This window comes from Chamaea fasciata, unplaced genomic scaffold, assembly GCF_029207755.1.
Source record: "Chamaea fasciata isolate MVZ Bird 193981 ecotype frontalis unplaced genomic scaffold, bChaFas1.0.hap1 SCAF_2, whole genome shotgun sequence".
Lineage (NCBI taxonomy): Eukaryota > Metazoa > Chordata > Aves > Passeriformes > Sylviidae > Chamaea > Chamaea fasciata.
The window spans coordinates 83,116,489-83,142,726 of NW_027094087.1; the positions used below are offsets into that span (position 1 = coordinate 83,116,489).

The window sequence follows — 26,238 nt, forward strand, 5'->3', positions numbered from 1 at the left end:
TGGATCTGTTCTATATCAACAGTCTTTGCTTCTGTTGAGATCTGTGCAAATCAGAAACTGGGGTTATATAATCAATTATTATGACACCTAATGTCGTCCCATCTGCAGGAATAGAGGGATTTAATTAAAACTGCTTTCTTGCAGAGGAGGAGCAAAAAACCTTGATTCATTTACCTTGCAAAGTATATATATAACTAATTCAGTAACCTATGAATTCCACCCTCAAACAGAATTAGAGGAAGAAGGAAGGTTGCAGGCAATTATTTCCTAAGACACTTGTTCTTTTTCCAGGGCTTTAGTAGGCATGCATAGTCTTTCATAAAAATACTCTTTTTTGTACCGTGCACAGAATTGTAATTTGGAATGGCATTGCTCAAACATTAATGAAGACATGATGATGTGTTTCTGCCACAGGACTCCACTGGGGAGCAGATTGGTCTTTCATCAGAAATAGCTTGTGTAGCTCTGTAAACTTTCTTCTGTTTTGCTGGTAAATCAAGCTCTTGATCTAAAGGGAAGAAGTACACTAATGATTTGGAACACCTGCATGCTAAATACTGGCTGTCAGATTTTCAAAATAATATCACAATTTGTTAATGAATGTGTGTGGGTGTGCATATTTATATATCTGTATGGAGACTGGGGCTTTGAGTGAAGAAATAAGGAACTTTGTTAAGGGCTTTGAGAGGAGCCCTGTCACCTGGAGTGACTGTAAAAGATAGTAAGTAATTTTTGTGGTATGAACCTCAAGCCTCTTTGACTTTTACTATCCTTCTGCTTTTGGGTGAACTTAATGTCTCATTTTGGTTTCAGTCACACTTTCAGTATGAGTCTCTTGTTTCTGGTCACAGTTCTCTATGCATTTCCTGGTTTCTCTCTGTGCTGTCCCTGGTTTCTCTCTGTGCCGCTCCTGGTTTCTCTCTGTGCCATTGTGCTCCTTCATATTTGCTTTAGGTGACATGGGTTACTCTCAGGATTTCACTGCCCATGAAAAAATATTCTTTCCAGATGTCAGCCTTTTTTCTGAGACTCCCCATAAAATCCACAGGCTGGGTAGGGGATTGAGTGGAGTCTGAAAGCCCTACTCTTTTCCATCCCTGTCATGACCAATGGTTGTTTCCACGTTGCAGCAGCAGAATCTTCCTTGCTATTCTGCTCAGCTTCTGTTTCTCAGTAAGCTGCTCCCCACCCACCATACAAGCTAAAGGGAAGAGCATGTCCGTGGCCATGCATGTCACCGATATCCTGTTTGCCCAGGTAGTACTTTCTCTCCATGGTGACCCTGTGGAGAAGTCTGCAGTTCCTCGTGGTGTTTCAGGGAGTCTTCCAGGCCTTGTGTTGGTTCACCATCAATCTCTGTGTGTGTGGCACAGGTCATAGGACCAGAAACATTGGTAGATGTTCTAGTTTGATTTCCTCTATGGCTCAGACTTAAGTCCAGGATAACACATCAGACTTTTGTTTGCAGAAAGTCTTGGAATGAAGAAAGTGTTTGCCTTCTAGCAGTTCATCCTTAGAAGACCTTCCTTTCTAGATGTGGAAATCCTTTCATCAACAAATACAAAATACTAGGGTGTGTAACTAGAACACACTGGAGGTTTGTGATAAAGCTGATTTCAGTTCTCTAACTTTGCATTTTCTTCCTTGTATCAAAAACTTTTGGGGGAAAATTTTCAACCTGTTCCGTCTCATCTTTAAAATGGGAGTCCCACTATTCAGCACTGCAGCATCCCATTGCCACGGTGGGCAGGTGTGTTTAAATGACAAATACAAGTGCTCACTGCTCCTCACACACCTGGGGATTGTGACTGGCTGGTATCCTGCAGTGTTCAATGAACACCGACAGCCTTTCCCACAGCTTTTCCATTCCACAGTCCCTGTATTGTGGGGAGGTGGGAATTGGTGATGTGCTGGCATTGTTTGTTTTTTAGCTAGTTGTAAATGTGTTATCTTGGAATAAATTAAACTCAGCAAGCACTCGCTTCCTCTAACCCTTCTCCATCAGCTTTTCAGTTCGGTTTTTTTTTCTCAAGTCACCAAAGTATTAAAGTTAGGTCTGAAGTTCACCTCCACTGAATCCATGTGGGAACGTTCATTTACTGTTAATTTTCTATTGACAAACAGTTCTTTGAGATTTAACAGTGCCAGCCATGCACCCCCTCATCATCACTTTACTGACGTTTTGTGTTACTAATTTTAATGATATGAGGCTTTCTGTAGAAGTGTGTGGGTTACCTATGTAATTCTTTCCTTCACTGCATGTTTTTAAGTTCCTCTGCTGAATTTGAGGAATTTCCTTGGAAGAGATATGCAGCAGGCTGGATTTCGTTTTTGTGTGCTCTCTCCAGCCATTGGGTATCTATCTATTGGGTAGATAGCCAAGTATGATCTCCTGCATGAGAAGTGTTCATCAGTTGTGTCAAAGGAACTCAAGAGAAGGTGCTGAAGGGCGTCTGTGCTCTCTTTCCCTGTCTTCTCTGAACTGCTTTAGATGCAGTTGGGTGGAGATTTATCTGGCTTGATTCAGTGTAATGGCAATGAACTGCCATGTGCAGCATGCAATTTGAAAGCTTTTTACGATGCATTTGCTTCTCAGTCAAGTTGTTTTGGTGGCTTTTTAGGAGGGTCAGGCTTGTGCAGAAAGATAGAGAAATGCTGCTAAGAATTAACTTGTAAAAAGCTGAAGAGCTGTCTGACCTAGTGTAGTTCTCTGTTCTTCCTCTCCTATCCTGCACATGGCTTTAACCTCTGAAATGTAACCAGACTGGGTCTCTGCAGAGGCTGCTGAGCCTGTGTTTTCCTGCACTTCTCTCTAACCAAGGGACCGTGCAGTCTTTCTGGGGCTGGAGGGTGAGGAGGTGGAAGTCCACCAGCATTTTAAGCATCACCATTGTTTAGAAGTTTGATGGAAAAGACATGTTTATGTAAACTATGTGGGTTTGAAAATCATAATTTTGGCTGGTTTTTAACAGCTTTTGCAAAACTTTGACTGAAACTGTTCTGGTTGTGCTTGTCAGCAGGATCCTGGTGTACCCTTGCCTCTAGAGCTTGACTTGTGATCTTTGTATTTGCTATAAGAGGTCACAAATCACCTCTGGCCCTGTGGCACTGTCAGTCATAGCCTGACACTACATTTCTTCCCTGTATGTGAGCTCCCTGCTCTTTGCTGGCTCTGTCATCCATGCAAATAGCAGCTGTGAATTGAGTGTGTCAGTGGTGCAGCAGGTTGGGGAATGGTGGCTGGAACAGGACTTGAAGCAGATGAGAGCTTTAGTATCTCTTCCTGCTCCTGGGTATTTTTTAATTACCTCCTACACTCACAGCTTTTTCCAGGAGTGAAAAGATAGGCACTGCACTTGCATGATTTATCCAGTTAAAAAGGTCAGTGCACTGGCTTAACGCTTCATAATCTCTGAGTTTTAATGCATTTAAATGCTGCTCCTTTCAGTTTCCTCTAGGCTGCACATCTGGAGGTAAAATCTTATGTGCTGATACATGGAGAGGGCACTCTAAACCTTCACACTTGGTTATTTGTATTCTCAAACAGTGTATGAATGCACATTTGTGCAACCTGTGAATAGATAAATTGGTTGGAAAAGGGCTTTTGAAGCAGAAATTTAAATGAATCCTGATCTCTATGACTCTTATACACATGGCCAGTATCTTTTGCCTGCTTTCCTGAGGTAACAGTGTGCCTGCACGGTCATCATTAGATTTCGTTCTGGCTCCTGAGACTTCTTTTTTTTTTTGCTTCTCTTCTGATTTCAGGTATCTTGGAGTTTTTTCACCATCAGTTGAAGGACATTGTTGAATATGCAGAACTGAAGACTGTCTGCTTCCAGAATTTACGGGAAGTGGGAAATGCTGTCCTGTTTTGCCTCCTCATTGAACAGAGTCTGGTAGGTGCCTGCTGTGCTAGTTTAAAATCCATCTGTCTCTCAAAATGTACTCTCGTATTTTTGTTACTAACGTCATCAATAACAAGGTTGAAATCTGTGAGTTTGCTGTTACTGATGGGCAGATGGGTAGAAACAGTTCCCTGCACTCATCTCTTACAGTCTTGCAGGGGCTTTCATGTCTGTTAGATACAGTGATGCCTGACTTTGCTGCATTTTGCAAGAGGCGTTGCCTCTTGCGTGGTACCTGAGGATCTGGCATTGCAATCTTCACCGTAAATTATAATCACACGTGGCACTCCTGCAGCCAGTCACACTGTGGCCTCTATGTCAGTGAGTTGTGCGTCTGGTATTGCTGTATTCCTTTTCTGCATGTCATTCCTGTTGAGCTCTGAAACATGACAAGGTTAACATGGACATCCTTGGACATCCTCCTTGCTGCTTGGATGGCTGACCGTGGTGCAAAAATTCACTCATCTGTCCTAGCTTGAGCGAAACTGTGAAACGTGTCAGTCTTTCAGCTGCTTCTCGTATATCTAGAGTCTACCTTACACTGTGTAAACCTAACCACTGCTGAGGGCACAGTGCTACAGTTGATCTTTATCCCTACCTCCAGTTTTCTTTTCCCAGCCTTCTTTCATGTTATTACTATTTGCTGTTCAAACAAGATGCCCAGACCTGTAATTTTTTTGTTTTCAATGCTTTTGGGTGCTTACAGTGGAAAGGTGGGCATTGATAATGGATCAGAACAGAAACAGGTGTGCTGACTTTCCTTTCTTTACCTGCATTGTGCTGTTGAATGTTGGGTGAGGGGGGTCACTTCCTGTTGTGCATACAGGCACCCTGCCCAGGCTGTGCAAGCTCACAGTGCTGCTGAGGCTGGGCAGCACGCAGAGATCTTTGCTGACTGCAAACCAACCACGTCATTTCCTCAGCAAGCTGGCTGGGGGCCTGCTGTTGGACAAAAATAAACCCTCACGGAAGGCTTCTCTAGGGTGTATTAAAGCTGTTGGTGTTAGATAAGGTAATGTAGACATGCTGTTCCTCAGGGTTCCTGTTCATGGTGTTAGAGGATCCCTCCCTCATGATGGGGGGCAATTGTAGGGCTGGGTGACAAGCAGCAAACCTGTAGTCAGTAATGGCACAGCTGTAACAAGATGAGCAAGTGGATTACTTTGGATTCAGGCTGAGTGGGTGTGTGGTGAAAGGCCAGGCAGGCAAGGCCCGTCACTGTCACTCCCTCCTGGGAGGATTGAGGGTGTACCAGAGTGGCACAGCATGGAGGTGCCTTCTTTGGGACACCACCGAGGTTACCCTTTCCAGTCATACACCCGTGCTTGCTGCCTTTCCTCTTGTTTTTGTCCTCAGTCAGACCCCCATCTCCTGTCACTTATTTCAGTATTTTTCCATTGTGGTCATCCCTCATTACTAATCTAGACTTCAGTGCAGTTCAGAGTGTAATTCTGAGTATATCTGTGATAGTGGGTGGGTCTTATTCATCCCGACTGCCCAACGCATGCATTTCCCTGGTTGACCCTGAGGAATTTGACCTGGAAAAGGCACATGAGCCCCAGCACCCTAGCCTTGCTAAGAGCATGGACAACGACCAGTGTTTTTAATATTAGTGTAGAGGGATTACAAGTTAGTAGGGTCTCTGCTTCAAAAATGAGGAGAGGGTCGTAGCGAAGTCATGCATCTGCTTCTGGTCACCTCTGCATTTTCCCCGTGTGTACGCACAGAAGCAAAGAAACAGGAGACATCTGTCTTCCTTTCCCCTGTCCCTAAAGATGTAAAACACTTCCTAAGATACGATTCTCTGCTGTTGTCACATGTCTCAGCCTGCCTGGCAGGGAGACACTCCCACCATGATAAGCTCCCATTAGGATAATGGGTTGTGGCTCTGGTAAAAATAACCGAGCAGTGAGTCATCTTCTTCCCCTTTTTGTCCGTGCGGGAGCTGTCTGCCACTTTCCCACCGAAATTACTCATTCTGCATTAGTTTATTTAATAAATACCTTGTCCTTTATGAACTGCCAGCTGAGGGTGGGAGGGGTTTATTTGGAAGTTCAGAGTAACCTGGTGAAATGAAGTGGTCTATGGGAGTGATCCACGAGGAGAGGCAGGGCTCGGAGCAGCTCCCCGTCCTGGTGACAGAGGCCGGCTGCCCTCTGGTGTTTCCGCAGCGGCATCGGCCTGCATTTGGAATCCCTTTGTGGAGGTCTGGTGTGGCTTGGGATTGATGCTCCTGTCCTTAATGCCTTTTCTTTTTGTCCCAGTCTCTAGAGGAAGTGTGTGACCTGTTGCACGCAGCGCCGTTCCAAAACATCCTGCCCAGGGTTCACGTCAAAGGTATCAGCAAAGTGAAAATACCTTCCTTGGGTAATGCTTTCCCCTTTCCCTTCCTGCTGCTGTGGTTTCAGTAACCACCTCCAGACACCCTTTACCACTGATAATTAATTACAGGACAGAGGTATCAGATCCAGGCCTGTTTGCCTGGCTGAAAAAACAAATGCTTCCTGGCAATGTTCTGTGCAAATTACAAGAGGAAGAGGAGGAATGACAGGGAAAAGCAGGATGGATGCCCAGGGCAGTATTATCCTGCCTTGTGGATATAGTGAGAGGCGTTTTTGAAGCTGCTGTTTAGCTTATAGAATTGTCAGTTAAATGGGATGTAGGGAGTCTGTCAGCAAGTTAGTAAATAAATATGGTCCTGTAGATTTTTCACTTCCTTTTCACGAAACTGAGTATGCAGTAGTGAATATTTGCAGGATTGCTTCCTGTGGTATCTGCTCTCCTCGTCTTTCATCATCAGAAAGTAACCTGTCCCCCCTCCCTGTTGCCCTCTCTTCTTTCTGTGTTTCTCCTCTCCTTTCTTTTCCATTTCACACTGCTGGAGCGGCTGATTTGTTCTGCTTGGAGAAATCCCATCAGCTACAAAGCTCTGAGAATATTTCCAAGCTCACACTCGCATCTCTGCATAAAACTAACCAGATCATTGTAAATGGTATTTTCCCATTTGCCAGAGAGCATTTCCTACTTGCCAGTGTTGTGCTGGAAGTGCCAGCTGCTTTTTAGCCTTGCTATACACAAGATTCCATCCTCATTTTACCTCACCTTCTAGAGACAAACATTTTATGCATAAAGACAACTTAGCTGTCTTAGTACAAGTGGGGGTCAAATATCTTGGCAGCAGCAGCAGCATAATAGAGCCTTATATTCTCCCTTGAATTTAGTTAATTAGATGTACTCTACTACAAATCCTTTTTTCTGTTAGCACATGTAATGTAGCATTTTAAAATATGTGTGTATTTCTCCAAAAGTGCATCAGAGATTAATCAGCTATTTAACACATAAATTGCCTAAAAAGAACACAGTTTTTTTCCTCACTGAATAAAGATTGTGTTAAAATAAGAATTCTCTTGGTTAATTGCAATTTATGATTGCTCTCTTCACTTTTTTTCTTTTCTTTCAGAGGGTGAAAGACTTGATGCTAAAATGAAGAGACTGGAATCAAAATATGCTTCACTACATTTGGTTCCTCTCATTGAAAGACTTGGCACACCCCAGGTAATCTCTCTCATTTGTGTCAGAGGCAATTCAAGAAACTTCTGAGCATCAGAAAGCCTGTCCTGATAGCTCTGTCAGAACTTCAACTTTCACATCCTGCTTGTTCACACGAATGATTTTTATTTAGATCCATGAATTTGGTAAAACTGTTAAAGCTTAGAAGTTTAAAACATTTGAGACTGGGGCAGAAGTATCATATTTGGTGGAAAATGCTAATTGGTATGTACGTTTACCATGGGATACCTCCTGTAAGGTCCAACCTGGGAGCTCCTCCTGCAAATCCCACCAAAAGCAATCAGTTTTCTTGTGTAAATGTATATATATTTTAAAAGCAGTTTGTCGCTCTTTCAGCCACTTAGAAACTCTTGGAAGATGAGCTGTCATTTGAGTTGAGCTCTCCTGGGAACAATGACCAAAGAGAACATTCTTGAACTGCCTTTGCAGCTTCAGCACTGTTCCCCTTTCTCCGGGTGTGAGGGTGCATTAATCCCCTGCTAACCTTAGCAGTTTACTAGTGATTGAGATGTAAATAGTATAAAGTCGGACCAGAATGCCCTGAAGCAGAGCTCAGACTGTCAGACTGCTTTTGTCATCAGTCTGCAGTTCAGTAGGTGCTGTCTGTGTGATGACACCAGCTGGGACAAGCAGCCTCCTCCTGTGGATTGTGTCTGAGCCTGTTGGTGCTCCTCTTTGGAGCTTTCTCATCTCTAACAGCAGCAGCTGAGGGAGGTGTGCAGGAGGGCTCACGCAGGAGCTACAGCAGAGCACTGAACTCTTTGGTTTTGCTTTCTGCCTCCATTCAGACAAAGAATTCTTTAAACTTCCCTGATATAAATCCAGGACCAGCATTACTGCATTTAGTGTTACTCACTTTAAGCCTGTCTGCTTAAAAAGGATTTTACAATTTTCTCTGAATGTTTTTCCACTGATCTGATCCCCAGGTTAGCAGTGTCTGACCTCACTTTAAGTCAGAAGACATTTCTCCTAGAATAAACCACGTGAAACTGAAAAACGTGTTGTATTTATTTTTTAAAATAAAATCTTGTGGCGACGTGGCTTTTTACCAGGATTTTACGCTTTGTTTCTCTCCACTTCAGCAAATAGCAATCGCAAGGGAAGGGGACTTGCTGACCAAAGAGCGCCTCTGCTGCGGCCTGTCCATGTTTGAGGTTATCCTGACGAGGATCCGCTCCTTCCTGGACGATCCCATCTGGCGCGGGCCCCTGCCCAGCAACGGGGTGATGCACGTGGACGAGTGCGTGGAATTCCATCGCCTCTGGAGCGCCATGCAGTTCGTCTACTGCATCCCCGTGGGAACACACGAGTTCACTGTGGAGTACGTGCTGCCAGCTGCCCGCAGTGCCCCTGTGGGCAACAGAGCTTGGCTTGTTCTGTCATGGCAGTGGGGCTGGGACGGAGGCGTTTGTCTGCAAGGGCTTAGTGCAGAAGTGCTGCCATCACCGCGAGGGGCTCAGCATCCACCAACACAGATACTATTGTATCTGTAGTGAAAATAACCCTCTATTTTACATATTGCCAGCGTATAATGAATGATGCTGTGACAAACAGGCCCTAGCACGTGTCTTTCAATAGGGATCGTACCCCGATGGACACCCAGCCTAAATAGAATAGCAGAATATTTGTGCATCTAACTTCAACAAGTATTTCTTCTCTGAATTAAGAACAGGAATGAGCACTTGGAATTTAACATGATTAACATGAGTTAACTGGGAACTGCTGTTTGTTCTTGGTTTTGTTGGTTTTGAGAATGCCCTTATTTTGAAAATTTGTTGAGCTGTAGCATGGTTTTTACTGAGAAATTAGAAAACAGCGTTAAGACATTTATTTCCTTTCATGCCTGCAGCCTAAAGGAGCAGAGCGGTGTTGAATTCCCGCTTTGTTTTCTTTGCAAGTGTTGTTTCCACTGAAAATGAAATGTAATGCTGCAGGAATCTAATGGGGAGTAAATGTTTTTGGATTAACTCTGTTATATGAAATTAAAGAGTTCTGCTTTTTTGTTAAGCATCTATTTGAATTGCTTGTGATATCTCCAGTGATAATCAATATACCAGAGCTTTTGCTTTCTAGATGATGTCCAACTTATTTATTATTTAGCGTAGTGGCTGATCACCGTGTTTGCTGTGACTGTGTTTTGAAGATGTAGTTGAAACCTGCTCTGTGGTGTGTTTCCTGTTCCAGGCAGTGCTTTGGAGATGGCTTGCACTGGGCTGGCTGTATGATCATTGTGCTTTTGGGACAGCAGCGGCGTTTTGATGTGTTGGATTTCTGCTACCACCTGTTGAAAGTCCAAAAGCATGATGGCAAAGATGAGGTCATCAAGAACGTGGTGAGTTGAAAACATCTATATTCACTGTAATAATGACAACAACAACTCAGCTGTTTGTGCTCAGATGCAGCGTAGATGTGGCAATCCTTTTTTTAGAATGAATTGCTGAAAATGAGGGCACCAGGTTTTTCAGAAACAAAAGATTAAGGCATTAAGGCTGGAGTTTGAAGACTGGTCAAGCAGAATTCTGATGTCACAAATATATGAGATTTTCTTAATGCCTTCCATCTCATATATGTTCATTCCCATAATGACAAAGTTGCCTTAAATTGAGCTTCTTTGTACCCAAAGCAGCACTGTCAGAAAACCAAAATGCACCTTGTATTTCCATGGCTTAGCAGTGCAAGGGAAACATTTGTAACATTGCTGGGCAAGGTGAGGTAACACCATTTGCTGCTTTTCTGACTTAAGGCTTTTCATATCCAAAGCTAATTCCTGTGTCTGTTCTTTTGATGCTTGCAGCCTTTGAAGAAAATGGTTGAAAGAATTCGCAAGTTCCAGATTCTGAATGACGAAATAATCGCTATTTTGGACAAGTATTTGAAGTCTGGCGATGGAGAGAGCACACCCGTGGAACACGTGCGCTGCTTCCAGCCACCAATTCATCAGTCCCTTGCCAGCAACTAGATTCTCACCTAACAATACCTTTTGCACCTCTTTAGGCTAAAAGTGTGAGGAAAAAAAGCAAGAAACAAAACCCACACCAACAGTTTTAAAGAATACTCTCATCTGCATTTTTCAGTAGACCTGTGCCCTTTGAGTGGCACACTGTTTTCTCCAGTCTCCAAGCACAGTAACTGTATACAATCCATACTTATTTTTCTAGACTAAAATTTTATACACTTTGATTAAAAGCCTGTAAGATTTTTGAAATCTCTTTGCATTCCTGTCCCAAGGTGGCCATTTTAGACTGGACTGGTGTAATTTTCCCCTGAAGCTATAGAAATAATGGCTGTGGAGGATAAAAAACGGTTCTGTAGAAAAAGATTTTAGAAATCAATGCTTAATTGTTTGTATTAGAGCCTTAATTGCTTAATTTGCCTTTATTAAAAAAAAAAAGAAAAAACAACAAAACAAACTCTGCTGGTGCTTTGTGAATAATTTTCTAGTCAGTTGATTCTTTTTCCTCTTTGCAAAACTATTCTCAGAGATCAGTAATTATGGAAATGAAGGTGATTTAAAGTGTTTGTTTCAAAGTTATTTAACATGGAGGTGACTGATAGGATTCAGATCTTTTTTAAAGGTGGAAGTTTGATTAGAATGGGGGCTGTTTATTTTTTCTTAATGAGAGCTTCTAACAGAGTTTATATTTTGGTTTGCAATACATACCTGTGTACCCAAACATGTTTACAAGTGATGAGGAATTCTTGTTAATGAGAATCTTGACTCCAGTGATCAGGTGTAATCTATCCCAGTACATAAACTCTAATGATGTTAATAATGATTTATTATGGAAAGTAGTTGTTGAATTACACTTGCTGTTCAATGCAAACACTGCATCAGTAAAATTGTAAAACTTTGCAACTACAGAAGTTGAATTTTAGAGCAAACCATTCAGCCAGAAGTAGTAACTCCTGCTTGCTTACTCCAGGATCCTGTCAGAGTTTGTCAGCTGGCTTTGGGATCAGCCCTAACCAAGATGTTGAGATGGCCAGAACAGACACAGACAGATAATTACATGTTTAAATCAGGACATGCATTTATGGAGATGTTACTTGGTTAGTGTTTCTAACCAATAGTGTGAAACCAAGAATGCATCCCTTTGAGAACCTGTTTTTCTTCCTTCCCTCTTAACTAGTTCATGGTTAGGTTACAGCATATCTTTTCTCCTGCTCAGCTCTTTCCAGGTGCTTCACAGCCATGGAATTGATTCCAACAGTGGGTAGAAATGAGCACCTGACAGAAGAGGTACACAGGAAGTGAGGAATATCTAAGTCTTGGAGTGGCAGAGAAACTGATTTTGAGAAAAGACATTAACTGGAATTTCCTCAGCAAAACAGGATGGAGATTTTCCAGGCAATCTATCAGCAAGTTGCCACAATCACAGGTTTTCCTGGGACATCTGTGCTTGAGAGCTGCCATTCTGGAGTGGTGTCTGTCATGGTGAGAGTGCACACAAGGCTGCCCTGCGCGTGGGAGACAGAAGTCAGAAGCACTTGGGCTTTGTTACACCAGCTTGTTGCGGGATTTCTTTTACAAGGTGTTTAACAGATGATTTTCTTTAAGAAAGTCTTTCAGTTCGCAGAAGACTTTTGGTCAGCCAGATGCTTCCCATTTCAGTTAAGCAAATGAACAATCCTAATTTGCCGACATCATCATTGGTTTAAGGATGCCTCACACCTGAGGCTTTGGCTCGGCACTGGTGCAGAAATGGTTAATTAATAAAGCCTGATTTTTTGTATAGAGCTGTTTAAAAATAACTAATGATGATGTGAATAATTTCTAATTATTCAGTTAACTTTCAGCAGTAAGAGAATTGATCTCTTAACATCTTAAAACTACTATTAATACATACTTTATAATCGCTTAGGGGAAAAAAACTTTAAGACAATTGAGACATTAGTCTTAGGAGATGTTTGTTTCCCGTTTTTATAATGTAAATTTTTATTATTTTTTAAAAGAAGGATTATAAACTTGATGGGAGCTAAGTATTCTTTGCCTGGTATAGCCTTTCCTACGTAGAAGGAAAAATGCAGCAAGGTGTACAGAAGGTGTAACTTTTTTCATTTCCAGTTAGTTCTTACCAACCCCCATTTTTTTTTTGTTTTGACACCCATATGTTATGACACAACCAAAGGAAGGCAGCATAATTTTGTTTCACAGGTGGTAACAAGTTTTTTTCTGTCCTAGGAAAAATCTGAATTTCTCTTAAACGCTAAGCACTAAACCTGACAATATCCAGTAGTAACTATTAGTCTTTGTCCTGAGTATTTCCAACTTTCACATGCATGGTAGAAAGTTCTTCTAAAACCCTTTTCCCTAATTTTTATTTTCTGCCTTTAGAAAGGTGAATTGCCACCTACCTGCCTCACCCCTCCCCCCCTTTTTTTAAGCAGTGTCATTAATGTTTCTTTTTTTTTGCCTCTTTTTGAAAAACTCAAGTGTTGCAGTCAGTGCCTGTGTTGCTGCAAACAAAACAGCAATTCTGTGAGTTCAAGCTGTAACATCAGGAACACAGAGCAGGTCTGCAGGGCCAGGGCAGCATGGTGCAGCAGACACAACCTGACCTCTGTTACAGAAGAGGGAACAGCTGCTTTGGCTACTGGTAATGATTCAGATCCTTCCTTCTGCATGAATTGGCGTGGCAGGAGCTCCCATCCCACCTATCCATGCAGAGCACAAGCTCCTGCCTTCCTGTTTCTGCCACCCAGTTACTCTGATTTGGTAAAACTGGGGGGTTTTGATGCAAATCCAGCACGTTTGCATACAGCTTTACCTAACCATTATTTTCAAAGGATCAGTTGTGCTTGGTTGTTGCCTTCTTTTTTACAAACTGAGACAGGAGTAGTTGCTGCAGCTCCTGTTTCAATAGGGTTACAGTCACTCCTTGGTCAGTCAGGGCACAAGTACAAAGGATCCAGGTTCGCTGCAACATTTTTACCACCAATGCAGAAATAAAGCCATTTATTTTTGATAAAATTGTAATTAGTGCAATACATCTTAAAAACAGAAGAATGAAATGAAAGTATTTACACATAACTTAAGCAACAAAACCAATTGTGGTCTGAGGTCATTTTAGTACTTTTTAAAGTAAAAAATAAGGCAAATGAAAAACATTTCAGTGTTCTTATCCAAACTAATTGAACTCAAAAATTAACGATTGTCTACACATACCGTTAAAAAGTACATGAATTTCCAGACAAGCTCAGACATTTCACAGCAGAAAAAAAAATAAATTCCAGGGTTACAGAATTGTTCTTTTCTTAAGTAACACGTAACTATTTTCAGAAGGCTGACAGGCTCCCATTTCTCCTGGCTGAGAGACTCTCAGTGGATTGCATTTCACCTAGGCAGGCAGAACTTTCTTCATCGTCATTAAAGTTGTCATATGCGCTCAGCAAAGTGCCATTTGCTGCTCTGTCATCCTTCCGCAGGGAGAGGGGCAGGTTTGCTAGGGTGAAGTTAACATCTTTGAAGGCATGCAATAAAAAGATCCCCACAATAATAGTCAGGAAGCCACTGAGGGTGCCGATAATGTCATCAGCCGCCATGTGTTGCCATTCCTTGAAAAGGATGGCAGAACAAGTTAAAACAGATGTTGTGAAGATTACATAATATATTGGAGTCACTATTGAAGTGTTGAATATATCCAGAGCCCTGTTTAAATAGTTGATCTGCGTGCTCACACAGACAGTAAGGCTTAGCAGCAGAATCCAAGACAAGGGATGTTTCAGCACTGGTTTTCCTGCAAAAAGTTCCTTTATAGCGATGCCTAGACCTTTGACACAGGAGACTGATAAGGCTCCAATTACAGAGCAAATTGTTATGTACACGAGGATGTTGGTCTGTCCATGGCGAGGTCCCACCACGCAGATTAGAATTAAAGACACAATGACGACGAGCGTCGCGAAGACCACAAAACCTGTGGTTGGGGGAAAAAGAAATTTTGTTATTTATAGACACTAATGGTAAGTAACACACTTGTTACTTATGGACTCTATTTATCAGAAGCAGGGGTATTTCTCTTAGGGGTGCAGGGAAAACAGTCATTAACAACGGGACCGAATCAGCTTAAACAGAAGACTTCAGGATGTTTCTCACTGTTCCTCCAACATCACAGTTTAGATGATTTTAGGGTGATATAGTCAAAACAAAGGATGTACCTCAGGCACGCTGTATTACCTTTACCAGTCTATTGGCCAAGACTGCTACAGGACTGGATTGCTAAACTGCCTTACACCCAGACTCACTGAGGTGTAGATGCCACTGGACACAGGCCTGAGTCTGAATTGAGTCTTCTTTAGGAGATATATTTTGGCAGGTGGCTGTATTCATCAGCAGGTTTCCAATGATCAGGTCATTCCTTAAGAACAACTGTTTCATCTCTCTGCTGGCTATCTCCTCATGTTTAAGATGAGAATTGCCTTTGTATAAACAGTATTTTGCAGATGTGCATTTGTGAGTGCCTCACCTTCCACATAGGCATAAGCAGCTCATCTGCAGGACTTTACTTCTCAGCAAACACCACAACACCAACCATTTCATTTTAAGGACAGCTCAAAGTTGCCCTTAGAGATGACACAATTCAATCAGAATTTATAGAAGTTTTGTTTATCCACCTGTGCTGCTGCATTTGTTTAAACAACCTGAGTGGTTGCCATCAAGGCCTTTATTCAAGGCCAGACAAGTTCACTGCCATCATGCAAAGTTCCCTATGGAATTCTGTTACAGAATTCAAATCTCTGCTTCATTTGGACAACACGTCTACATGAAGCAGACACAGGTCATCTTCCTGGAACTTGAAAGCAGCAGTAATGCAACTAGAAACTGAAGAAATGATGGGCTGTGTGCACATCAAGCTGGCATTTTTCTTACCTGGATCACCTAGTTTGTGGGACATTTCATCCAAAGTTTCTACTTCTTCCTCTTGTGGAGCATGAATTACCATCACAGTTGATCCGAGTATACTTAACAAACATCCTATTTTTCCATGTAAATTAAGCTTTTCATTTAAAAAGAAGGATGACAGAATGGCACTACGAAATAAAAAGGCACCAACAAACATGGGATTAGTAATACTCATTTTCTCATGAAGTTACAGGTTGTTTTGACTGTACAAGTCACTTGCATACACAGTATGCAGATTAAAAACAGCTATTTTCTATCTTGAGATACTTGCTGTGGACAGAACTACCTGTTATAATCTGGCATCTCTGCCCAGAACCCCATTTTTATGCTGGTTGCCAAAAAAATGCTGCATCTAAGAACTTGCAAAAATAATTTTAGAAACACAAAAAATCTTTACTTAGGAATGAAAATACTGCTCTGCTGTGATCACCATGTTTTTGAAATTCAGAAGACAGTAGCTTTTCAGAGATAGACGTGTAGATGCATTGCTAGAACCCTTTTATATCATAGCCACTATGTATTTGGAGACACCTAAAAGTTACTCCTGATGTTTATAAGCACTCTATTGTGAAGAACAAAGCCCATTTATTACAGCACAGTCCAGTAACATATTTCTAAAAAATGTTTCACTTTTCTGTCTCAAGTCACACTGCTTTCTGTTCATGTTTCTTACCTTACAAGAACACTGAGAGCTCCTAGAGGAGTCACTAATGTGGCTGGTGCAAAAGCATAGGCAGCAAAGTTCGCTACTTCTCCAGCTCCCACTGCAGAGGAACAGGAATTAAAACCTAGGAGTTAGGATGTCTCCTGCTACAAACCTCTGGTTCAGGGCAAATCTTCATGTAGACACAAACATGCAGCAAAGGAACCAATGGAAAATTCTAATGACAGCATTCAGCTAACAGTACTAGCAGAACACATGCCTGCCCCTCTTCCCCACTATTAAATTTTAAAAGCAGGCTGTGGAACTACAACAGGTATTAGAATTAATTCTACCAAATCGAGAGGTGTTTTATTTTAGTGTCTGTGCTGTGGCTCCCCAGCCTGCCAGCTTGACTCATGAAGTTCTGCACGGAGATATCTGCAATAGCAGGATATAGCACAGCACATACAGTAAGCCATAGTTACCTGAATACAGCCAGTAAGTTGAGAGTTCAAGCAATTAAAAAAATTTCAGAAAACAGGCATAATCCCAAAATATGCTTCCCTTTAAGAAATCCTATATATCTAAGCACTTCTCTGCTAAGACAAAAACCAGAATGCATATGGGTAGCAAAGACATACAAAACCAATGTCTGCCTAGTTCCACAGCACAAAGAGGGCAGTTACATTAAAGGCAGAACTTCTGGTGTGAGAGAGGTTAAATTAAAATCATAAGAACTGCATCCATCAAATCACCAGGTAACATTACCATGTATTGTAGAATCCCAATCTCGTTCTCTTTCTTGTAACCATGCTGCCATATGTGGCGTAGTTATTTAATAGAATTATATAATGCAGATTGTATTTTTGACACTTAGATGAGTAATTTTTGATACTTACTTGAAAGAAGTCCAGCCCACCACAGCCATTCCTTAAGGTATGCATGACCACCTTGACCTAAAATTGAAGGAACATTGGCTATCTCACTAAAAACATCGACCCCCTGTCACTAATAACACTGCCATGACATAAAATAGTTTTTGCAACTCATGCCTTAAAAACATGAGCAGCCTTTTGATACCTAAGCTCTCTAGGCAGAAGGGTTGAAATCAAAGCATCTTCAAGTTCTGATGTGCCTGTGCCTCCTACAGCCTTCTTTGATAACCAGTTATTTTATTTCTTTTGTTATTAGAAATGGCACTGATGATCATATCTGTGTTACCCTGAGAAAGAGGTCTTTCAAATCACTGAGATTACATGAAAAGCCAAGTTACGTGTCTCCTACTAAGACTGCTGCTCTGCAAAAATTGTGCATGGTTTATACGTGGTTGATTACATGTGCAAACATCACATTTTCTCATTCCAAACCAGAGTGCGTGAATTATGTATCTCAAGATCAACCATCTTTCAGAAGCAAAGATGACAGGTATTGAATAAAAATATTCAGAGCCAATCTTCTAAATCATCTGAGGATGCTGCAACTATCCTACCTAAATCTGTCTTCTTTCAATTTAAAACCATTGCCCCTTGTCCTGTCAATATCGGCCCTGGTAAGAACAAAACACAACCAAACACAAAACAATCTCTCTGTCTTTTTTATAAGCCCCCTTTAGGTACTGGAAGGTGTCCCAAGACCCTTTCCTTCTCTAAGCTGAACAATCCCAGCTCTGTCAGCCTATCCTCAGAAATGTTGTCCCGTTGACCATTCTCATGGCCCTTCTCTAGACTTGTTCAAACAGGTCCATGTCCTTCCCATGCTGGGGATCCTGGAGCTGCATGCAGCTCCAGGTGGGGTCTCAGCAGAGCAGAGCAGAGGGGCAGAATCCTCTCCATTGCCCTGCATCTCACACCTGATTTGGACACCTTTGGCTTTCTGGGCTGGGATGCTCTCTATCTGTCCATCCCCCAGCCCTGTGTTGATACTGGACCTTGCCCTGACACAGGTGCAGTGCCTTGCTCTGGTTCTTCTTGATGCTCATGAGGTTTGCACAGACCCACTCCCCTCAAGTCTCTCTGGATGCCACTTCCTTTGCTCTCGAACATCAACTGCCCCCTCAGTTCGGTGTGATCCACAAACCCACTGCCACTCAGTCACTGTCTGTATCAGTGATGAGGGTATTTAATAGCATTGCTTCCAGTATGAACCCTTGAGGCACACTACTCATCACTCAGTTAGTACAGGTGATATTTAGTTTTCTAAAACAAACTCCTGACATCCAAACACAGTTAACACTCTTAAATTCACTCATTCAGGAGCACAGATGTAGTTAAGAGTGCTGCTTGCAAGTTCAATTTGCAAGTGCAATTTAGACTTAACTGGCATACAAAGGAATCCTTTGACAAGTGTCCCCAGAGGGCATTACATATGCATTAAATAGCATGTGTCACACACACAGTTAAGGGTATTTGACACCAGAGAAAAAACACACCAGCTCTATGTTTTAGGTTTCATACACATGTAACAAAAACCCAAAAAAGTCAAAAGAGGACCATTACCTTAATGAACTAATGAACAGAAGTAATCCTCCGTTAAACATCAGCAATTTATTAAAAGATGTATGTGTTTACCTGCTCTCATGGAGCCTTTCCTGGCTAACCGGAGGAGCCCTTTCTTTTTCAGGATGAAACTTCCTCCAATGAAAATGCTGGAACTCATAGCCAACACCAGACCAATACAGAAGTCATACTTCCCACGAGTTTGGCTCATCTCGTAAACTCCTGAACGCTGTCACATTGATCAATGAGGAGTAGAACTTCTGTTACTCAACAAAAAAATGATGCAACACTGAAACATAAGCAAAATAAACACATGAGAATTATGCTGGTAGAAATAGGTGCTGTATAAGAAAATCCTCAACAGCTCATGACTGGTTCTCCTGCAAGTGGCCTCTGCTGAGAGTGGTTAACAAAAAAAAACAGGCAATCTAAAGCATGTGTAAGCTTGCACTAAGGATGAGTAACTAACAAGTTTGAACACAGAGAGGGAAGGGTTTCTGACCTGGCATATAAAAACTGAAACCCAAACAAACAAAAGTTCTTTGAGAAACTTTAGGGAAATTTTACAAATATGTCATTTATTTTTCTTTTCATTGAGTATGAAAATCTGTGTCTGGCACACCATGTAACTGATGATACTGATCAAAAAACTACTTACATTGAAATCAGTCTGTAACAGAGTTTGAGAACAGTCGCAGCATTTCTTCCATATGAACTCCCTAGAAAAATGAAAGAGAATATTAGAAGGATGTTTAATCATACAGCGATCTTCAGAATACAAACAACCCTCTCATGCATGCACAGGCAGTTACACTTTAACAGGAAAATCTGGCAAGAAATAAGGCCTTTGTTATTTTGCAGTTTCCCATACTTGCATGAAGCACCTTTCAATATTACTTTTCCCTGTACCTTTATGCTTTCATAAAAGTGATTAATTTGCTATACCTCTAGGAAAACCTAACAGAGCTAGGTTAGCATTAAAACTGCACACAGATCCTCTTACTTGCATCCAGTTAGGCTGAGAAAAAGTAGAGGAAAACAATAAGCACCCAACATAGCACTGCTCAAAATGCTGTACGAACCACAGTTCAAAATTCTCAAATCCACTTCCCTTAATCCTGGCACAGTAATTTTTAATATCTTATTTTGTAGGAGAAACTAAGTAAATGATGTACAAGAGAGTGCTTTCACCTTCTATAAACTTTTAAAAATAAACTACATTCTTGCATGATACAAAACGACCTATCAAGCAAAACTAAGAAAGACGTATTATCAGTGCATGAGACAGACCAAACCCAGCCACCTCACCCACTGCATAAAATATCATCCTGGTTTTCAATTCAAGCAAGACTTTCAGTCCCTTGAAGAAGTTTTTAATGCAAGGAAAAGACATAAGACTTCTGACTGTTCTCTCCACCATCTGTTCTAGCAGGTGTAAGGCACTGCTCAGGTAATCGAGCTAAGAATGTTCTTCCAGCTCCAGCTGGTGCAAAATGTGACACTGGTATAGCATCACCTGGGGGAGGAGGGGCTGGTTTTGCTAAACTTTATACTTGACCTGTTTTTTCAACAGTTGCTATTTTAATTATATTACTAATGGGATTATTTTTACTGGTGTAGCTTTTCACTAAAAGAGAACTCTCCATATTGGCAAAGCCACTTTTTTTTTTCCCATTTCTTCTCTCCCTGGCTTGCATACCTTCACCTACACTGACAGAGGAAAAGAGCATCAGTTAGTCCCATCCTGACACCTTCCACCCACTGCATTCCAGAAACAAGAAGCACAGGCTGCTTTTCTTTGCAGCAGAGGAAGAATTTGATTGCAGAAGAACGAGGAAACTTGTGTGCTCACAGGTAATTTTATGAATTTAGACTTGAAAAGGATGTTACACTCCAAAACTAGTATTTCTACTTTTACCCATGTATCAAATACACTGAAGTGCCCTGTCAAACACTTTAAGATTTGAGTTGTTTACAAGGCTAACAATCACTTAAATTACATAAATTCAGATCAATTACTGCTAGCTCTTCCCATCAAGTTTATTTGTCCTCACAGACACAGCCAGTCCCATTTCTGCTTGGGCTGGACTGCCTTATTTCCACCTAAGGTTTATTCAGATGTCTACAGCTGCAGACAAATGTCACACAGTCATGGTGGACCCAGCTCCTCCCTGAAGACTCCTGGCTCCCTCTATATACAGCACAGATACAATGTGCACGTGGAGAACTGACATGTACAAGGTCAAAGCAGTACCATGCACTGGAAGTTTTACACTTTAGCAAATCAGGACTTTAATTCTAATCCTAAGACTTAATAAAAGAAGAACAAACGCATGCTCATAAACGTAATCAATAAAAATTATCTATGGGCATGAGAAAAGAAAATGCCATGAAATGAGCAGTTTCTTGAATAAATAACGCCTCTCATGTGTCTGCCTTGGGATGTGCCAAAGCTGTTGCATTCCAGCAGCCAGGGCCACTACTGGGTTATAAACAGAGAAAAGCCGGAAAATGTAGGAGTTAAATAAACCTGGCAGTCATGTAGTTCTGCAAAGGTTCTGGAATCAAGTTCACAGCTGATTTTAACACATAGAACACTTCATCCACTCAAGACCAGCAGTGTCATGGAGGAGTACTAGTTTCCTGCTCTGATTTCAGAGAAGTAATGAAAGGCTGAGACTCTCCTATTCACAGAAGCTACAACATGTACCATGCCTCCAAGAGGCACTCATTAATGCCCTGCCTGTGCATCTGCTGGTGTCATGAGTCATAACTCTCAGCGTGCAACAGTGCAATGACCGACCACACAGGGAATTGGCTTTGAAGGTTAACAGACAGGGAGGGAGGGAGAAACTCAGAATGCAAAAAAACACCCCAAAACTGTGGGAGATAAGCAAATCTAGATTAGCCACAAAGTTTTTTTGCTTATTTTCAAGATGTAACCAAATGCATCACAAATATTAGCAAGATACAGACTCTCCAGTCTAGAACACAGGATAACACCTCTTTGCCTCTTTGCTCAGAAGTGGTTTTCTCTCAAAAGCAGCACAAACACAGTGCTCAAAAGATGTCATATTTACTGTAGCGAGTGAGCTCTTTAAATATCCAGAAACATTACAAGTGGTGTAATGAGAAGAAGTAATATTTTACATTTAAAAGCAGATAAGTGTAAGTAAGAAAGTGGGAGTTACCAGCCAAAGAAAATTAGTATCACTTCCATGAGCTGTACATTGTATGGAAGCAATAATTAGAGCTGGGAAAGGCAGACATGGTGCATTGTTCCGACTTTGCTAACTTGGCCAAAGCCCTCTAGAGTTTAGTAGACAGTCTTAAAAGACTTTAAAGAAATAATCTAAATATATGCTAAATTATTTAAATTCAAGAATCTTTTCTAAAACCTGCTCTTTTCAACTATGATAAAAAATGACCTTAACAGGCCATTTATTACAACCCTTTGCCATGAACTAAATAATTCACTGTTGCTCCTCATTATAGAGAATTCAGCCAAGCCTCTCCCATGAAATACTTGCAAAGAAAACCTCACAAACATGGCAGCCATGCTTTGATGCCATTAGGCACTCTCACCATCTGATCATCTTCACTTTCACTACCAAATCCCATTGCTGGAAAAAAATACAAGTCCCTTTATCTTTGCATCCACATATCAACATTCTCTGCAGGTCAGGTGCTTGGCACCTCCTGCTGTACCACTCTCTGTGTCCTATCCCAAAATCTTTTATTAAGTGCAATTTCCAAAGCTGCATACAGTACTTTAGCTTGAGTTATTATCACTTCTGCAATACAGTGGTAGACTGTATTTCTTTTTAAACATCCAAACCAGGTAGGTTTTTAGCCCTTTTTCTGCAGTCACCTACTGTTGACTCATTTTCAACTGCTCTACTAGTATAACTTCCTGCACTTGTATAGCAAATTATTCCTACCTGGGTGTAATATCTTCCATTTACTCCCATAAAAAAAACTTCTCTCTTTTTAGAAATGTTTCCTGAAAACATTCAACCAAGATTACATACTGGCAATCCTTCCCTGCCCAATGTTATTGATTATTTCTTTGTCTTTTGAGCCAGATCAATAACATTAAACAGCCAAAGATTCAGACATAATGGAAGATTTTTAAACAAAAGCCTGCTCTGGCAAGACAATAATACTGTAGGTACAGCCATTCTGCATCTTTTGAACTGTTCTGTGGTATTTTACTGTCAAGTCTGCTTATTTACAAGAGCTCCATGAGAAGTTCTACGTCTCTAACATTGGAATTAAACACTTATTTAATGCCCTTCTAGCCATAAAACTTGTCATGGGAGAAAAGGGGGTTGAATCAACAAGTTGCTTTAATAAATACATTGACTATTATGTGTCATGTTGGCTATTACATGTTCCCTTCTTCCTTTTCACAAGCATAGAACTACATGAAACAAACATTCCCTAACAAAACAGAAATCTAAATGTTTGGTGATGAGCCTGCAGAACGCTCACTATACATACCAATTTTGTCCCAAGATCCAGAGGCATTCACTTCTTAAGTATTTTGAAGTTAGGTTTCTAAAACAGAAGTTAAAAGTAACATTAATTGGCATGTTAAGAATTTGGTAAAAAAAATTACGTCCATTATTTCAAGCTCATTTAATTTTCATGCATGACACATAAGACTTCACAATGTCCATCTATGCTTAAAAAAGAAAGAGGATTTTTGGTTTAGAAACACTTGCATAACAAATCAGTGTGATTTTACATTTGATCTTCCTTAGATACATCTTGCCTGACACCATAGTTATTTCATCCCTTTGCTTTTCACTTCACAAACTGAAGAAACTCACCTGTGATCTGAGTTATTCTTTAGAAGGTACTGTACTGAATTGAACTGAAATACTTTCCTAATTCTTTCAGTTTCAATCTGTAAAGTGCTAAGGCAACTTTACTGCAAGATAACTAATATCAAGTTTTAATTATTGGCTTTGGTATGGTGAGTTTTCAGAGGATTTTTTATATAGAATCACAAAATACACTGAGTTGAAAGGAACCCACAAGGATCATCAAGTCCAGCTTCTGGCCCTGCACAGGGCACCCACAAGAAACTCCCCATGTTCCTGATCACACACAGGTTTAACCTCTGGCAGGCTGACGCTGTGACCAGTGCCCTGGGGAGCCTGTTCCAGCACCAACCACCCTCTGTGTGAGGAGCATTTTCCTAACACACAACCTAAACCTCCCCTGATACAGCTTCAGGCCATTCTCTAGGGTCCTGTCACTGGTCACCAGAGAGAAGAGATCACTGCCTCTGCTTCTCGTCATCAGAAAGCTGTACACCATGATGAGGTCTCCCCTGAGTCTCCTCTTCTTCAGGCTGACCAGACCAAGTGCCCTCAGCTGCTCCTCATACAGCTTCCCCTCTACCCCCCTCACCACCTTTGCAGCTCTCCTTTGGATACACAGAACACTGGGGCAGTGGGGAGTATGAACACAGATATATTTTCAGCAAGATTACTAAAACCCCCCAAATACACCTAATTATTAAATCCAAGCCTTCCTCAGTCATGTTCCATCCACTCACAAACATCTCTTTTAAACACAGGTATAGAGAGAACGCTGAAGGACAGACACAAGAGAGCATCAGGATAAAAGAGTTCAAACCTCACTCAGGTGCACCTTTTAAAGGCCGAGATGGGTGCACACAGTACCTACAGACTCTGTATACACTGTTTAGGAAACAATATATTCAGTTTTGTACTGCATATTTGCCCCAATACAGAATAGTTTTCCAGCTCTGTCAAAGTTAAAGACTGCCCAAACTTATAATTATTTACATATTACACATAGGCAAGCTAAAAATCCTATTTATGTTATATATATGCATATATATAAAATGTTGGAGGCACTATCACGTGCTCACAAAGCCAAGCACACCTTAACTATCCTAAAGTTGTCTGTTTTAAAAGGTTTAGATAAACTGTGGGGAAAATTAATTCTTTACAGCAGATTTCTGTTTATAAAGCAAAAGCAACAAGCACTTTATTTTATGAACCTAGGAGGAAACAAAAAAAAATACCACATTAAAAACCTATTCTTCGCGTGAGCTACTTGTAGTTATTGTATTAAAAAATGACCTTTAATTAAAGCACTTTCACATAAAGCTAAAAAGTATCTTCAGGAAAACAGTGTAAAATGAAAATAGACTCAAGATAAGACTTGCCTCATCTCTGCTGTACCTGGCACATGAGCTCCACTCTCGTGGGAGGAATAACCAGCACAGGGTGACTGAAGTTCCCCCTTTGGTACTTAATATGGGCAGTTTCAAATTATAGATAATTCAGGAAGGTAAAGTCCAATCTAAACATTAGTCACGGCTACTCCTTTGACACGACTCATAACCTGTTATAACCTGCTTTCCTGTCACCGGGATTTCATCATGAGAATTAAGTACTTTAACAAAAGCAGAACTAGTGTAACACTGAATTCTAAATACAGTGATACCAGCGAAACCTTATGGAATAATTTCCTATCGATGGAAATGTTACCTTCCATGAGGAAAACCCCTGACTGTATACAATGAGACACTTCAAAGGCATTAAAGTATAGAACCACAATGACTTACATTATTCATGTTTTCAGTACAAACAACAATTAAAGACATTGTAGTGAAACAGAGAAAATTGACTGCTTGAGAAAGATTGAGGGAAAAAAAACCAGGGACAAATGATCCAGGCAACATCTTCACAGGGTATGAATAAACAAAAATCTTCAGAATCTCTCTGAAACACAGAATCAACTAGGCTGGAAGAGACATGTGAGATGGAGTCACACCCACGACCCAGCCACCACCATGTCAACAGACCTTGGCACTGAGTGCCAGGTCCAGTCTTTTCTTAACCAGCTCCGAGGACAGTGACCCCATCAGGTACCTCCCTGGTCAGCCCATTCCAACACCTTATCACCCTGCCTATGAAGAAATTCCTCCTAATGTCCAACCTAAACATCCCCTGGTCAGTTTAAGACGACAATGAACTACAATGCAAAGTTACGATTACTTTTTCCACGTCAAAACGATGCACCAGGGCTCTGAAGTTCCGCTGAAGGTGCTCTGGAGCCAGGCTGCACAAGCCTCAGCCCGGGATAATTCAGCCCTGGCCCAAAGCGAAGAGGAACCGGTCTGGCTCCCTGGTTAACCACACGCACACGCCAGCACGGGGCACGGAGACCCAGCACACCGTACCTGCACACCTGTGCCCGGCCGGAGAACCCCGCCAACAGCCCGATTTAGAGCTTTAAATCTCGGCCTTCTCAGACCAAAGCACAAGTTTCCCGGTACGGAGAAAGCACCCTCGGGCTTGCACAGCCAGACTCAAGGCCCGGAGCCCCGCGCCCCCGGCCCGCTCGCTCCTTACCCTCAGCGCCCGGCACCGAGGGCCCTGCGCTCCGCGGGAAGGAGCCCCGCCTCCCCCCGCCCCCGAGGGCCGGCCGGGCCCCTCCCCGCCTCTCCCCGCCGCTACCTGCGGTCACGGCCCCTCTCACATCCCCGCCGGGAGCGGCGAACCAAGAGGAGACGGGGGCGGGGGAGGCCGGAGCGGGCGGCGGGAGGGGCCGGTGCCCGTCCGCTCCAGCGCCATGAGGGGACGGGACGGGACGGGACGGCAGCGGCAGCGAAAGGCGAGGCGGCGTCCCGGGCCCGTCCACCCCCTTCGCTCCGCGGTTCCGGCAGCGGCCGCC

At 41.9% G+C, this 26,238-nt stretch overlaps 2 protein-coding genes across 6 annotated transcripts in view; one reads left to right on the plus strand and one right to left on the minus strand.

Moving 5' to 3' along the window:
* The window catches only part of CYFIP1 (cytoplasmic FMR1 interacting protein 1), a 77,263-nt gene extending 64,575 nt beyond the window's left edge, over nucleotides 1-12,688 (plus strand). The window contains exons 26-31 of one of the 3 annotated variants that reach the window (XM_066176507.1): nucleotides 3,769-3,899; nucleotides 6,173-6,245; nucleotides 7,369-7,463; nucleotides 8,561-8,799; nucleotides 9,663-9,810; nucleotides 10,273-12,688. In XM_066176507.1, the coding sequence (XP_066032604.1) occupies nucleotides 3,769-3,899; nucleotides 6,173-6,245; nucleotides 7,369-7,463; nucleotides 8,561-8,799; nucleotides 9,663-9,810; nucleotides 10,273-10,437 (851 nt within the window). In that variant the 3' untranslated portion in view covers nucleotides 10,438-12,688. The remainder of the gene's footprint in view (nucleotides 1-3,768; nucleotides 3,900-6,172; nucleotides 6,246-7,368; nucleotides 7,464-8,560; nucleotides 8,800-9,662; nucleotides 9,811-10,272) is intronic. The other 2 variants (XM_066176506.1, XM_066176508.1) reach the window with 2 other exon arrangements.
* Nucleotides 12,689-13,417: 729 nt separating this feature from the next.
* NIPA2 (NIPA magnesium transporter 2) lies at nucleotides 13,418-26,238 on the minus strand. Of its 3 annotated transcripts, none has more exons than XM_066176509.1 (8): nucleotides 26,022-26,238; nucleotides 23,020-23,076; nucleotides 19,175-19,235; nucleotides 18,589-18,805; nucleotides 16,921-16,977; nucleotides 16,052-16,142; nucleotides 15,346-15,506; nucleotides 13,418-14,392 (listed from the first exon to the last, which is right to left on the minus strand). In XM_066176509.1, exons 4-8 carry the CDS (start codon nucleotides 18,725-18,727, stop codon nucleotides 13,755-13,757), a joined length of 1,086 nt encoding a protein of 361 aa, XP_066032606.1. In that variant the 5' UTR covers nucleotides 18,728-18,805; nucleotides 19,175-19,235; nucleotides 23,020-23,076; nucleotides 26,022-26,238; the 3' UTR covers nucleotides 13,418-13,754. The 3 variants fall into 3 exon arrangements, with proteins under 3 accessions (XP_066032606.1, XP_066032607.1, XP_066032608.1); XM_066176510.1 differs by lacking the exon at nucleotides 26,022-26,238 and adding an exon at nucleotides 25,917-26,006; XM_066176511.1 differs by lacking the exon at nucleotides 26,022-26,238 and adding an exon at nucleotides 25,745-25,868.

Excerpts from the sequence above, each read along its gene's own strand:
- NIPA2 (XM_066176509.1), bottom strand. The coding sequence starts at position 18,727 with ATGAGCCAAACTCGTGGGAAGTATGACTTCTGTATTGGTCTGGTGTTG. Across the intron at positions 15,507-16,051 it reads GCTCTCAGTGTTCTTGTAAG|TGCCATTCTGTCATCCTTCT; the intron begins GTAAGAAACATG and ends TTTATTTCGTAG. Across the intron at positions 14,393-15,345 it reads CCACAAACTAGGTGATCCAG|GTTTTGTGGTCTTCGCGACG; the intron begins GTAAGAAAAATG and ends CCCCAACCACAG.